Here is a 15,134-nt window from a genome sequence, read left to right on the forward strand (position 1 = left end):
AGCTGAGTGTCCCACGTTTGCCGCAAGTGCTGCGCTTCAAGCAGGGAGAGCTTGCAGGAGTGTGATTATTAGCTGCAAATCTGCAGCTAATTGACACTGCCTTCCCTAGTAAGCAGTGCACAACAGGGTTTTAAAATAGAATGTAGCCATGAAATAATTACAACATTAGGAGGGCGTTCTGTGGTGAAGGAATGATTGATTTCAATTCTTTCTTCCTGGTTTTGTTCCCTCAGTTCCCTGATAGCCACAGTAAATTACTTCAGTAAGTGTTCTTATGTTAGATAATTGTTCTAAACCTAGCACATCACTGGAAATCAAGCTTCGTTCTTCCTCCATCATATATTGCCCGTTATAGCATACCTGGCAGTTAGGTTAATGGCCTGTGAAGCACAACAGAAACCAGACTATCCATCTGTATCTACCTCTTCTCAGAAGTACAGACAAGAACAAAGATGCCTATAGATAAATTCAGCACATATGATTTAGAAGATGCAAGTGGAACATTAAAGTCCATAAAATACTGTTTGAATCTGCCTCCACCCCACCCCCCCCGCCCAGCAGAACGTAGCTGCAGAAAAGTTTGGTAGTGAACAAATTTGCTCCCGTAAGTTACTCACACCACAGCTCCCATGGGCTGCTTCTGTCAGCAGCCGTCAGTGAAAGCCCCTTTCCAACATCTGAGTTTGAATGAGGGCCTGGCAGGGGAATGTGCTCCTCCGCTTGCAGGCAGCATCAGTAAATCAGAGCGTGACGGGCTCACTGCCCCGCTGCTGAACTTTTAACTTGAAGCTTGAGCAGGGTGCTGAGCAGCTCCAGCTACATGACACGGAGCTGTGAAAGTAAATCACTTCTTTGGGAGCAAGGGGAGGTCCAGCATACTTCCAAAGTTCTGCAGACTTTGCCTACAGCTTCCTTGCAGTATAAGCACAGAATATATACACCCGGGAAAGCAATTAGAGAGAGATGGACTTCCAGCACAGAACTCGCCCTTTCCCCATCCCGGAGGATGAAGAAGTTGCACACAAGGTCGCTCCTGATGCTCACAACTCTGCAGGGAATGAAGAGAAACCAGTGTCAAAATTGCAACGTAGGCACAGTGAAATAAAACTCTACAAAGAGTTTTGTGACTTTTATGCAAGATTGTAAGTTCATTCTGTTCGGCTTCGCGGTGTAACTGCAGTGACATTGTTGGTGTACTGTACATATGTATTTTATTATCTGAGCTCCAGGCAGGCTGTGCAAGCCATTCTGTAATGCAACCTTTGCCACTGTTCTGCTTGATACATTGCCAGTTGTAATTGTCAACTAAAATTTGTGCTGTTGCTTTAAACTCCATCATTAATTGCATCAGAAGTTTTTATTGGCAGCTGAAACGAGGTTGGAATTTGTCACATAGTGTCTCTGACTTCAGGTCCTTTCCCTTCTGGGTAAATGGATAAATTGCTTCACTAATGAAGCAGTATTACATACATCACTGGTTTTACATATATGATGTGTTTCAAAGTGAAGTCCTTTTGCATACTGAGGAGGAAAGCTTTATGTTTTCATTTATTTTTGAACTTTGTTTCATCTTTTTGCTTGTATTATACTTTGGCAGCACTTACCATCCCTAGTGCTCGAAGATTGTTGAAGTGATGATGAAAGATCCCAATTTCTGTTATGATTATTCTTCATTTAGATTGAGAAGGAGGATGGGTGAAGTGTCTGAGGTTTTTTTTACCACGGAAAGCATATATAATCTAAGGAGAATATTCGTGACCTTTATAGTTAACCACAGCTGATATGTGTAATCACTGCAGTTTGTCCATAGGCTTGTCTGTTATGTGTGGGATACATACATTTGATCTCCTTGTGAAATTTGCCCACTTGCTTCACCAAGGGGGCAGTGAATATCTGGATAGCAGTTACTGTTTTTCTCTTCTGCAAAGATCTCTAGAGAGAGGAGAGCAGGAGAAAAAGCCAGCTAATAATAACTGGTCAGATGTGACCTTGCATAGGTCTCTTCTGTGAGACAGTGTAAGAAATAGATAAAGCACATTCCTTTTTCAGCCATGTGCTAGGTGTTTGCTTGCTCCCTTGGATGCTGCGCAAGGAATGAATTCAATTCCTGTTGAACCTGGTGGGAACCGAGAGTTCTTATCCTCTTGGGAGGCAAAGCTTGGCATCGTGCAGAGGACTGAGGTCTCTGCACTTACAGGCACAGCATGATAGCTGTATCAAAATGTGTGCATGCATGCACATGGGTTTAAAATAATCTCAGTTGTTTTATAAGCTTCCAGATAGATGTTTGATTGCCAGCTGTTGTCAGACTGTAATGAAACTAGGCTGTTACCTGTATTTGCTCCCTGATGTGAAATAATATTAGGGGAGAGAATTTATCCTGAAAGCGTAGCTTTGAGAGTCTAGATATGAGTAAGAAAACAGTTGCAAAGGAAAAATGAGGTGAGCCTTTTTCTGGCCTTAATTACTGAAAAACAGCTGTACTGTCTTCTGCAGATGTGGACACAGTCCTAATGAAGCAGCTAATTCCTCTCTGTTTTACGTAACTGTCATTGCATGGTCACATACCTTTGGGAAGCAACTGAGGTTGCTATTTGAGTATTCTTTTGCATCCCTGGCATGGGTTTGCCACCTTGTGTTTGCCTGTGTTTGGGTCACAGTGGGGCAGCCAGAGAATTGCCACCCTCTACCTTGGCCCGGGACCAACACCAGCACACTGTGAGCTGAGTTCCCTCAGATGAACCCTAGCAAACCAACCAAAAATCCCGTCACTGCAAACTACATCTGTAAAATGACTTCAAGCTATGCAGAGCTTATATAGGGAATAATTGTTTACTTGCTGTGGTTCTCAGTAATATCTCCTGGGTTAGATACCTTACACTCTTTCACATTGCTTATTTAGAGCTTTCAAACCAATGTGGTTATATACATTGTAGAATTAGGAATTATTTTGGAATTACCATTTATGTTTTCCTGTGTGATGCCAGTCCTCAATTATTGTGAATATTTGCCCTTGTTTTCTGTAATTCTAATGTATTTTTAATAGTACTTCCTTGAATTGCCTTCCATTTCTCATTCTAAAAAAACCTGCAAATGCATCTGTAGTAATGACATTTGAGTTTGATATTTTGAGTTAATTACAGTTACTCAAGTGTGTTGCAGGGGTTTTGTTTCTAAAGAGTTTGAGAGCAGGGGGAAGTCAGTTGTATTTATGAGGGGATGCCTCAAGTCATTAAGTCCATTGAAAAACTGTTGAGTTGAGCAGCCTAGCGTTAGGCTGATGCAGTTGGCTTTGGGGAAAGAAAAGAGCCCCACAACCAGTGGTGCTGCCTAATTCAGCTAATTTTCTTTCTGCTTCTTTTTTCTTTATGACAGCAACATGGCCAATGCGCTTGCAAACGCCATCTGTGAGCGCTGCCGGGGTGGCTTTGCCCCTGCGGAGAAAATTGTCAACAGCAATGGGGAGCTGTACCATGAGCAGTGCTTCGTCTGCGCCCAGTGCTTCCAACAGTTTCCCGAAGGGCTCTTCTATGAGGTAAGCAGGCAGAGTGCCCCCCTTGCCCACAGCCTTTGCCTTGTGCCTTCATTCCATAGCAGAAGTAGCTATGGGCAGATCAATAACTTAGATGGTCCAGTGGCTGAAACTAGGCTCCAAAAGGATATGCTCAGAAGACGGAGAAAAGAATCTCTGTGCTAATTTGGAAGGCTTCTGTGTATATAACCTTTTTTAAATGTGTAGCCTAATCTGATCAGAGCTGAGAAAAAAAAAACAAAAAAAAAACAAAAAAAACACTGGACATTTCTTTGTCAGTGCAGATTTTTTTCCCTAAAATGTGTGAATCTGATACATCATAGAATCACAGAATGGTTTGGGTTGGAATGGACCTTAAAGCTCGTCTAGTTCCAACCCCCTGCCATGGGCAGGAACACCTTCCACTAGACCAAGTTACTCCAAGCCCCGTCCAACCTGGCCTTGAACACTGCCAGAGATGGGGCAGCCACAGCTTCTCTGGGCAACCTGTGCCAGTGCCTCACCACCCTCAAAGGGAAGAATTTCTTCCCAATGTCTAATCTAAACCTACGCTCTTTCAATTTAAAGCCATTCCCCCTTGTCCTGTCACTATATGCCCTTGTAAAAAATCCTTCTCCAGATTTCATACCAGAATTACAGAGAAAGCATACTTCTTACAGGAGGACACTCATATAGAGGGAAACCCCAGCATCCTGCAGTCCATAGGAGATATATCACTGAGTTGAGCGAGGCCAGCATGGCATGTGAAAAGGTGCACTTAGAGATGACTTGTAAGTCAGCATGCTGTGATCAGGCTGTGTGGAGAGCCCAAACCAAATGGGGACTCTGTAAGGTCAACTCTAGGTTTAACAAAGTGGAACATTCAAAATTAGCAGTTCTTACACACTTTCAAGGGTTAAAACCCGTTCTCACTCATATTTCTCAGCCCCAGGTAGATTGCCTTCAGCTCAGATGGGCATTTTGAGATCAATGTCATTTTCTTTTGCCTTCTCCTGTTGTGGGTATTCAGGATGTGGCTCAGCTATCTCAAGGACAGAGTGGTTTTAGCAAAAGCTATAGACTAGTTCATAAAACCTGAAGTGTTTCATGTAAGGAAGGGTAGATGATGCGAGACAGGGAATTACTGTCTGCGCGATAAGGTCCCACTCAAGTGGCTTGTAGTCCCATTTACAGTAAGTGGTTACAAGATTTATGTCATACTGTGATCTGAAAAGAAAGGTGAGCATTATTTAAAAGCACAATAGTATGCCCTCACATGCAGTGTACCATCCTTATGGCAAGAGCACAACAGTTTATCTTCCACAGCAGTATTTCTAATTTTACAGAGCCACATTACATGGTGAGGAAGAGAGGCTGAGGGAGGACTGTGGCTTGGAAAAGAAAGTGGCAAAGGAGATTCCTGGGGTTTTCTTCCTCTCACTGCTCTAGGATCAAAAGTCTTTTCACTGCTGTAGGGATAGTGTTGCACAAATTGTGGTAAAGGAGACACTAGTGTTCTGTAAGACATTAAAAGGTGAGCTGCAAGGCAGGAGCAATTAAATTAAAACAAAACAAAACATCCCCTAGATACTTACATGTTGCATTACAATTGTCATATACTGAGCTGCTGCCTGCTTGCAGCCGTGGTAAAGAGTCCATCCTGATCTGTAAGACCTGAGGCAAATGTAAAGTGATATGAATGTTCTAAAACTAAAGTATTTGTAATTGTGTCAATAAAATGTATTTTCTGTATGTGAGTACTGTATTCATCCTTTTTCTGACTCAAAAAACCAGTGAGATATTCCAGGAACCTCTTTCAGAAAGTAGAATAGTCCTTTGTTGAAGACAGAAGTTTGAAAAGTCCTGCTGTAGGCAGCCTAAGGGATGGACCAGAACTGCAATTTTCTTACTTTTCCACCTAGCCCAGGAATATTACAATCTCCCTGTTGCTCATGTTTGGCTATACCTGAAACTCCTTGGCAGGGGCAAGTAACCTGATGGTGTTCAGATATAGTAGGCATTTTGCTTCCTACTCCTACCTTGCTACATCTTCATTATGGTTTGAGCACTATCCTATTGCAGAGTGATGCTCTCTGTTAAAAGACGGTAAGCCAGAAATGAGTGTTGATGGATTGTCCTGGGAATGAAAATAGCCCCATGTACTAAACATGTTTTGGTTAATGTTGCTAGGGCTTTTTTCAGGCTGGGTAGAGACTTTGATCTTGATAAATGTTACATAGAAAGTGGAAAGTTTCAGTTGAGATTAGACGCTTTTTGCCACAGCTGGCAGAGGTAAAATAATTGATCAGGATTAAATGAATATGTAAAGACTTGTGTGCGGCTTGAGCTTCACATCACCCTTCTGCTTCTAGCCCTTCTAGTCTGCCTCTAGCCCTTCTGGTGTCCAGCACAAGATCTTGCAGTTTTTCTCCACATCAGCAAGTCTCTCTGCTGCTGTTGAAGAGAGGTAGTTTTCTGGTCTGTTTAAGCACTTTGACAGTCTTCAGGTGGTGCCTTACAGTTCTTAACCCAGTCTTCCTCCCCCATCTCTACTGGCCTGTCCAGGGCATTTCAAGAGAGTGGACAAGTCAGTGCTGTCCATGCCAGCCCAGTCTTCATGACTTTGGGGCTATTTCAGCTGGGAAATCTTTGGCAGGGCCTTCTCCTCTGTCTCTGAACCCTTTAGGGTATCCACACATCTCATGCTGCCAGAAAGACTCTCACTTAGCACTGGAGAGGCCAGTGAAATGATTGCAGTGGAAACCCCAACTTGTTTCCTGGTGGTGCTGCTTAGGGAGAATGATGGACAAGGGCACAGCTTTCTCCTCTGTCATTCAGCACCTGGGTACTAGAGAAGAGAACATACTGGGTTTGAGGGAGAGGGAGGGACAGCCCTAAGCTGGTAGAGGATGGGCTTAGGTTGGCCAGTCCTCGGAAATGGCTGATAGTGCTCTGAAGACTTGACATGATCTGTATCACTGTCAAGAACAAGTACTGGAGAAGATAGGCAGAAAGGATATCTTCCTTGGGCTGGCATAACGTGCTCTTTGAGAAGATGGATGCATTTGGGTTTGTGCCTAGGTAACATGTTTCTGAGTAGGTTCTTTATGGGTAAATACAGGCATTGCTGGTTGCCCAGCATGAGTTTGTGTTTGTTCTGCATCTGGTTTGGCTAAGCTGGTGTACCTTGGAAATGATTTCCAGCTCTTATCAATCAGGAAGTCACATATTCTTTGCCTGCCTGTTGCAAGTCTTGCAGAGTTCCCCCAGTTAGTCATTAAGCTGCTTATCACATTTGCTGTCACGTGCTGCCGTGATAAGCTTCCACCTGTGTTCCATGGGTGGAGGCTGAACTGATCAGACCAATGTGGGTCTCCTGCACCACCGGGACATGTCTCTGGGCTACCTGTAGGGATCAGCACAGCTCGCCTGGTCTGGCACCAGAGCTGAGCCACTGCCAGGCACAAGCAGAGGCACATGGAGCGGTGCCCATGAGCAGCTTGGGGTTTGCACAGCGTAGCAGGAATTTTGCTGGTGTCCTCATGAGCCTGTGGTAGAAATGATAATACAGGTTTGAATCCAGCCGGTGCTGGCCTTGTCACGTAAGGAAGTGAGAGCTGTGTGCCTTATGTTGCATGGGAACTATGGGGTTAGGAGTTGCTGGGATACGTGTTCCAGTTTGCCCAGTATCATCAGTTTAGCAAACTTTCTTATGTGCTCAACCTAAACAGAAATTAGCACAAGCACATGCCAGCAGAGTTTCTAAACTCTCCGTGCTTTGCTGTCACATGTGAAGTGGTAGCAATTCTGGTCTGCTTTTACTCCACTGCTTGGAAGCTGTTGATTCTGTAAAGCTGTTGTTGCAGCTTTACAACAGGTAGCAGTGCACAGCCCTATCCTAATAGCAGAACAGCTGGGTAAATGGAGACTTTCAGTGGCAGTGTGCTCAGAGGGACAGGTTGGCCCCCCTGTAATCAGTCAGTGGGCATTTCCTCCAGCCGATGTTACACTCAGGTCCAAGATCGGCTCTTTCCTACTAGAGACTGCCTGTGTTTTGCAGGGGGGAGCATGGGCACCTCATCCTCAGACAGAAGAGGTTAGGAGAGATGGGTCTTACCCCTCCCTGGTCTAGCTATTCATTAAGAGACTCTTGCTGGTTGCTTTCATAAGCAACTTGCTCTGCAGAGTGCTGAGGTGGGGGAGATGGAAGGGTTTAGAGAGATGCCTTCCACTATAGACACAGTAAAGCAAAATCCTCATGGACCACTCACAAGAGCTATAATTGAGGAGTCTGTATCACCTATTATTGTTGTTACTATTATTGTTAATGCTATTGTTAATAATAATAATAATAAAAAATGGAATGACACATGAAAGGAGGATGGAGAGAGGAAGTGGCTGATCTCTTTTCTCAAGTAACAAGTGATAGCACAACAGGTTTGTTGTAGCTTAAAGTAACAGCCTCAGGCTGTGACAAGGGGAGGTTTAGACTGGATATTAGGAAAAAATTCTTCACTGAAAGGGTAGTCAGGCATTGGAACAGGCTGCCCAGGGAAGTGGTGGAATTACTCCAAAAACCGTGTAGATGTAGTGTTAAAAAACTGTGTAGATGAGGCCCTCAACGATATGGTTTAGTGGTGGACTTGGCAGTCCTGGGGTAGAGGTGGGACTTAATAATCTTAAAGGTCTTTTTCAGTCTAGCTGATTCTGTAATTCTGTAACTTTTGTCTCCTAGATGAGAGGGAGTGCCTTTCAGTTTGGGTCTTTTTCTAAGATGTTTGTAATAACCTGTAGGAAGATTAAAGGAAGTTGCAGCTGCAGTGCTTGTCAGATTTGTTTCTATTCCAACTGCTATCTATTCTTTAAATGGGCTTTACCAAAAAACTACCTTAGAAAAAGCATCTTTACTCATGTCTTTCCACTAAGTTAGCTAAAAACATGGAGATCAGCTGGAGGTTATGTCCCAGTGAAATGTCCAGTGCAGAGCCATTTAACTCGTGGACCTCCAGGATACAACAATCAAATGACCTTGCTGTTAAAGTATGTGCTGTGAGTCGTCCACAAAAGGCAGCACAAATGAACTGAGAAGGTTGAAAATGTAAACAAGGCTGAACAGAAACCAACCTACCTGATGCAAACCAGAGGGAAAGAAAACCTGTCTGGTCCGCCCAGATCAACATGTGGTGGCTCTGAAATCCAAGCAAACCTAAGCATCGCCCATTGGACCACCTGTTTACACAAAACAGGAAGCTTTTGGATTTTGTTTATGTTTAAAAAAGATTTTGCCTGGCTGGAAGCAAGCACAATTCCACAAACCAATAATTCCCGTTACTATTTGAGAAAATATTAGCCCTCTGTCTCTCAATTTTATTTTCTTTTTAAAAAGTTCCGATTTAAAAAGTAATCTTTTTTTAGACTATTACACTGGAAAAAAACACTTGATAAATCACTGGAAGGGACTTCTGAAAGAGTCTGTATCAAACACGTCTTTCTGTTCTTAGAATGTGCAATTCAGGTCAGGCAAAGGAATTAAGTTTCTGATCTCAAGAGTATTCATTATGTACTCATCCTGCCACTTGCATGAGTAATTACTATTCTTATATTGTATTTGATCCTTGGAATTTCATAATATTAAACAGGTAATCTTGAAGCATATTGCTGTATTTTCCCTCCATACACCAAAACTTTATATGTGGCTACTATTTTATGCTATTTGCTTTGTTTTGTCTTAGGCCCAGTAAAAAGAAAGGAGTGGGATTTCCTGCTGTCCCCCTTTTTCCACTATTTTAAACTAAGACATTAAAATCCAAACATTTTATAGCATACCTAATACTATCTGGTTTTGACATGCTACTTGGCATTTGTGTCTAGAAATGATGTGCCTTGAAGGTATCTAAACATTTCCCGTACTTTCAGGACATACTTGCATGCATGTTTTTACATATTCTTTGGCTAAATTGCTAATGCAGTGCTGTAGAACTTTTTTTCTCCATATGGGTTTTTTTTCTATGCAAGCTTGAACTGCAACTGAACTTCTCTAAGCTGTGATAAAGTTCAGATCCAACTCCCTTAAGTTCAGTTCCTTGTATCATCTCACAGATGTAGTGAACTTTGTTCCTTAAAATCTGGACTCGATTTTAATGGTCTTTTCCAACCTAAATGATTCTGTGATTCTGTGAAATAAGCACCACAAAGGAAAAACCTTATTTCCCTTCATGTTTTGGCTGTGCTGCTCCACAAATTGCAAGGATTTCTGTCCCTGGGTGTTCTTCCTCTCCTCCTACTTATTTCCTCCAGTATGCTGGGTCATTCTTGCAGGAAATGTAGAGTGGGGAAGAGATCAAACGGGTTCAGGGAAAATGCTTCCCCTCCAGGAGAGGTTTTTGTTAGCTAATTTCCTGCCCAGAATTTGCCCAGTTGCATCAGAGTCTCAGCAGTCTGTGAAAATTCAGATGTCTCTTGTGATGTAAATGGGTGACGGAAAATGCCTTATACTATGAGCAGCATTAGAGGAATGGTGTGCTATTAACACTACATGCATTGTAGTAGCTAAATTAAGGTGGGTGGATTTAATGCCTAACATATAGTCTGGTTTTTTTGTGTCTGTTTTACTACCCAGTTGCATATGGGAACAAACTGGTGTTTTACATACAGCATTTATGTTACAGGCAGGCTCTTCATTCTCTAACACTCAAATTTTTTTTCCATTTGCAGTTTGAAGGGAGGAAGTACTGTGAACATGATTTTCAAATGCTTTTTGCCCCTTGCTGCCATCAGTGTGGTGAGTTTTACATCAAGGTGAAACATTGTGCACTGATCACAAATGGGAGCATCACTGGGGGAAGAGGTGCAACCCTTGTGTGTGTGTTCTCTGGAGATGGCCCTATGCAGCTGAGCATCTGAACTTCCAGAATGAACTAGACTTCAGACAGTTTGAGAAGCTGCTTTTCGTCAAGGTCATCAAACAATATGATGTAAAAAAAAACCCAAACCCAAACAAGTTTGCTTATTTGATTGAGTAGTTTAGCTGTTGATCCAGTGACCCAATGAACAGACTATTCATGAACTTCTGATTATATATGTCTGTACATCTGGATGTGATCATATTTGGCCCTTTTCATGCAGTTGAAACCCTGCAACAAGTCTTTGTCATCTGCTTTGACTATTATAACCCACCCATGCTGTCCGTCTCCCCATGGAAGCTGGGACAGCCTTCAACGTCTACTGTTACAATCAAATGATGATCAGCTGGTCCCCTTTTGTATTTGCATCTAATGTCCACCCTACGTATCACTGAGGGCTGCTTTTTATTTGCCACTGTTGATGTAAATGCTTGTGTGTCTGCTGCACTGTAATTATTTGCATGGGTTTTCTTCCCTCCCTGTGCGTGACACATCGTTCTCAGGAACGGCTGGGTAGTCATTATTTGACTGTTTCCACTGGTCTGGAAGCTCTTGTGTTTCTGTGGCACCTTGACAAGGCGCTACAGCTTTCAGTTACCTCAGTGAGGACTTTTGCTGAGCCGAGGGAGAGGTTGAACACCAAAGGAGAGGGAAGCAGATGTTATGGACCTTTGAATTTAAAGCTGCAGATGTAAGCAAGCAGGAGAAGAGGGAGAAATGGGTCAGTGATGATTTCTGAGGAGCTACATAACCTATCTCCAGAGTTTCTCTGGTCCAGCTGGCACAGCTCCCACTTCTTCTGCCCTGGCTCCTTGTATAGCACCAGCTTCCTTAAAACATCATCAAGGCCCTGTGCAGAGCTGGGCTTTGCCGCTGCTTGGATTTCATAAGCACAGCCAAAATGGACTGGGCTGTTGTCAGCAATGAGGCCTCAAGCATTCCTGACATTTATGGAGTCTGTGGGGTTTTGTTCTTGAAAAGCTATGACTTCATGGGAACGCCACAGAGCCGCATGCCCGATGTTATCTGTCTGCTATGTCTGCATTAGTTACCTGCCCGATCGCTTCCCTTTGGCAGCTGTTGGAGTTGTATTCTCCAAAGCCAGTATTCTCCAAAGCTAGGACTCAACCTCTCACAGAACTGGGAAGCTGATCTCTCAATGCATTTTAGGCAGAGCCTTTGTACTGCTTAGGGGCCTTGGCTACAATGTCTGCATAGAGAATGACTGAATTGTGTATGGTGGACATAGCTCCACTGCCTGTGTGGTACAGTCACACTGCATGCAAAACGGTGGTTCTCATGCTAGTTTTTTAATGCCTTGCAGGACAGGATTCCTTGTGGTAGGTCAGAAGCTGTATGTGTTGGAATGACTGTTCTGCAGCTTCACTGCAGCTTTGCGGTTTGACTCCGTGTGAGGTGTTTTGCAGGATGTCCATAGCTACCTAAGCTCAGTTCTATTGTGCTTTAAGCATAGTACCCATTCAAGGCTTGATCCTAGTAGAGTAGAAACCAGTACTATGTACATGACAAGTTAAAGGTGTCATCTTCTTGAAGAAGAGAAGGAGGAAGATGATTAGGACACAGGACATATATAATAATATAAAGAACTCCATATATTTCTGAACAGCTTGAGAAGAGACGCAAAAACAGGAAAGCAACTGATAAAGGATGGTTGCAGAGAGGAGGTAGAGTGTGCATCTAGAAGGGCTTGTCTGTAAAGAACAGAAGGTCCTCCATCAGCACGACATTTTCTTCTGACCCATAGCAAAAAACCCCACACAAACCCAAATTCCAGAGTTTAGAACCAGAACTGTGATACTGAAAGCAATGTATCCTACCAGATTTGGGGGGGGAGGAAGAGGGTGATGCTGTCATTCTAGCAGTTCTGTTGTGGGCTGACTTTGTCTGGTGTGTTATTTTGCATCCTGGTGTTGTGTTTCTTACAGGTGAGTTCATTATTGGTCGTGTTATTAAAGCTATGAACAATAGCTGGCATCCAGAGTGCTTCTGCTGCGATATCTGCCAACAAGTATTGGCTGATATTGGATTTGTCAAGAATGCTGGCAGGTAGATCTTCACCCTTCCTTCTGTTAATTGATCATGAATAAAATTGACTAAGAGGGGGGACTGAGTAAAATTGACTAAGAGAGGTTTTGGTTCCTGAAGCTTTCCAGCTGAGATGGAAAAACTGAGGCATCTTTTGTGGGGAAAAGTCTAAGAGTGCATCACAAAACTAAGAATGGCTATTTTAGAATACACACTTTAAAAATTAACACCAGATTTCTTGGCAAACACGGTGACGTTTTGGGGCCACTGTTATGCTTAATAAGAGAGAAAACATTCAGTTACAGAAGCATTGTCTTTATTTTTTTCATAGAAATGTTTACTTTCTTTTTCCAACTTAGGTTTCCAGTTTTGGTCTTGTTTAGCACCTGTTTATTAATAATTGCTTTAAGTCCAGTGGGAACCTTCACAGACCAGAATATTTTTACCAGCTATAATCAGAAGAATGTTTCAAATGTGGATTTTACAGCCATTGGCTTCATATGTATAATAAGAGAATTTATAGCAAACTGTTACAACACAGCTTAAACTCAAATGAGGCTCCCATGGTCATAGAAGATAAAAAGATCACCCTGCCTCTTCTGAACTTGGTTAGTCTAGCTAGGAAATCATTTTAAAGACTATTTTCCCTCCGAAAAGGAGTCATTGAAAGGAGGTTCTGATAGAATTTTGGCTTATAGTTTGCACTGTGGTACCTGGTTCCAGTACTTACCTCTCTTTTTTTATGCTGTTTCAGACATCTCTGCCGTCCCTGCCATAACAGGGAAAAAGCCAGAGGCCTGGGAAAGTACATTTGCCAGAAGTGTCATGCCATTATTGACGAACAGCCTCTCATATTCAAAAATGATCCTTATCACCCTGATCATTTCAACTGTGCAAACTGCGGGTAACTTGACTTCTGCAGAGGGAAACGGGAAAATGCTGGGTTTACTTGGTTCATCAGTTACATCTTAAAATGAAAACCTCTCCTGTGCAGTTGGCAAGAGGGGTGGGGTTTGGGTGCCTTGTAGCTAGATATGTGTTACTGCTTTTGAGATCATGGAGTTGGACCTTGAGTTCAAACAATCTGTCAGGGAGTAGAGAAAGACTGGACTCTGCAGAACAGGGTGGTACCTTACAAAATACGAAGTATGGACACAGATAATGGTTTCTGCAGTAGCAAAATGACAGCTTGTTCTGCTGTGAGAAGAAGAAAAGTGGCCCTCTTTGGCTGCTTGAGTTACTATCTTGCCTATATTATTTCATTTTAGCTGAATGGCACACAAACTTTGTTCTGTCCTTTTAAAGCCTATCTTTTTCTTAGACGCTTTCTCCCATCTCATTTTATCAGCTTCTGCAACTGCAGTCCATGAAGCTGCGTGTTTCTACACTGCACTGATGCACAGACCATGGAGCACTGTAGGATATAGCACGGATTATTAGTTGTTTATTTCTGGTGCAAAGGGAGCTACTATTTCATTGCCATAGCAAAGAGTGATTTGAATAACAACATGTACAGTTGTGTCAGTGGCAACCAGCTGAGAGCATTAGTGAGTACGGCCACATTCTAACCATGCAAATTAGTAAAAAGTAGAGTATATGAGATTCTGCAGTTGGCAATGAATAAATGTAGTTAGCTCATTTGAGTCCATAGTTCTCTTTCTCTGAAGTTTGATACAACAAGGAAAATGTACCTAGGTGTAGAGGACTACATTTTACTTTCAGTTACAGCTACACAAATCTAAAATAAACCAGCGATAAGATTGCCAGAATATAAACCAAACATGTCTACAGCTTGCACACAACATTTGTGCCACATAACCAGAATACAGAATGCCAGTAGCTCAGTTGTGGTTTCCAGAGACTTAGTGCCTTAGTGCCTCTCACTTTGCAACCTATTCTCAGTTTATTGTGATCAGTCTTGAACTGTGTTGAACTGTCATATTTGATGCTGCTGCGTTACTGTAGGACAAATACAGTTTCTAAAACAAATTTTAAAAGTTACTTTTTTCTTTTCAGAAACTCTCAGGAGTTGACATTGTTCAGTGCTGTTACTCATGTTCTCAATTCATGAACTTTTGAACAGGAAGGAACTTACTGCTGATGCTCGTGAGTTGAAGGGAGAATTATACTGCTTACCCTGCCATGACAAAATGGGCGTCCCCATCTGTGGGGCATGTAGGAGACCAATTGAGGGCCGTGTGGTGAATGCTATGGGCAAGCAATGGCATGTGGAGGTAAATACCAGATGATATATATTGCCTTTTACAAACATAAATGTTAACATACTTATCCGTGATTTTGCTGATGAATTTCAATGAAAGGATTAGCAAAGTGTGCAGCAATGATTAGTAAATGCCTTCTCCTAATCCTGTTTTCAGCCTTCTTGTGGCCAGTCTTCCATGCTGAAATAGGAGTTATTTCCTACTTTATGGACAGCTTTGTCTGTGAAACTAAAATCATTTTATCAAAGGAAGCACTGTGAGGTCTTTACAAAAGAAAATTTCAGAATGTAAAGTAGTATGAGTGGAAATGCAGTAAAATTCTGTGTCAACCGTAATATTACTGATCATCTTAATACCCTTATGTCTTCCATAGTCACCTGCCATGTAAATATCTCTAAAGCACTTTATGTGAGAGTTCATATTTCAGGCGCATGTACAAGATGTAGTCCTACA

At 42.4% G+C, this 15,134-nt stretch overlaps 1 protein-coding gene across 4 annotated transcripts in view; it reads left to right on the forward strand.

Moving 5' to 3' along the window:
- LIMS1 (LIM zinc finger domain containing 1) overlaps positions 1-15,134 on the forward strand; it is a gene marked incomplete at both ends in the record, with an annotated part of 46,340 nt that overhangs the window by 24,543 nt on the left and 6,663 nt on the right. For all 4 annotated transcript variants that reach the window (XM_080612707.1, XM_080612708.1, XM_080612706.1 and 1 more), the window contains 5 exons: positions 3,376-3,535; positions 10,226-10,292; positions 12,360-12,480; positions 13,214-13,363; positions 14,543-14,693. In XM_080612707.1, coding sequence (XP_080468833.1) covers positions 3,376-3,535; positions 10,226-10,292; positions 12,360-12,480; positions 13,214-13,363; positions 14,543-14,693 — 649 coding nt within the window. The remainder of the gene's footprint in view (positions 1-3,375; positions 3,536-10,225; positions 10,293-12,359; positions 12,481-13,213; positions 13,364-14,542; positions 14,694-15,134) is intronic.

Source organism: Psittacula echo, assembly GCF_963264785.1.
Source record: "Psittacula echo genome assembly, chromosome: 3".
In the NCBI taxonomy this organism is placed as follows: domain Eukaryota; kingdom Metazoa; phylum Chordata; class Aves; order Psittaciformes; family Psittacidae; genus Psittacula; species Psittacula echo.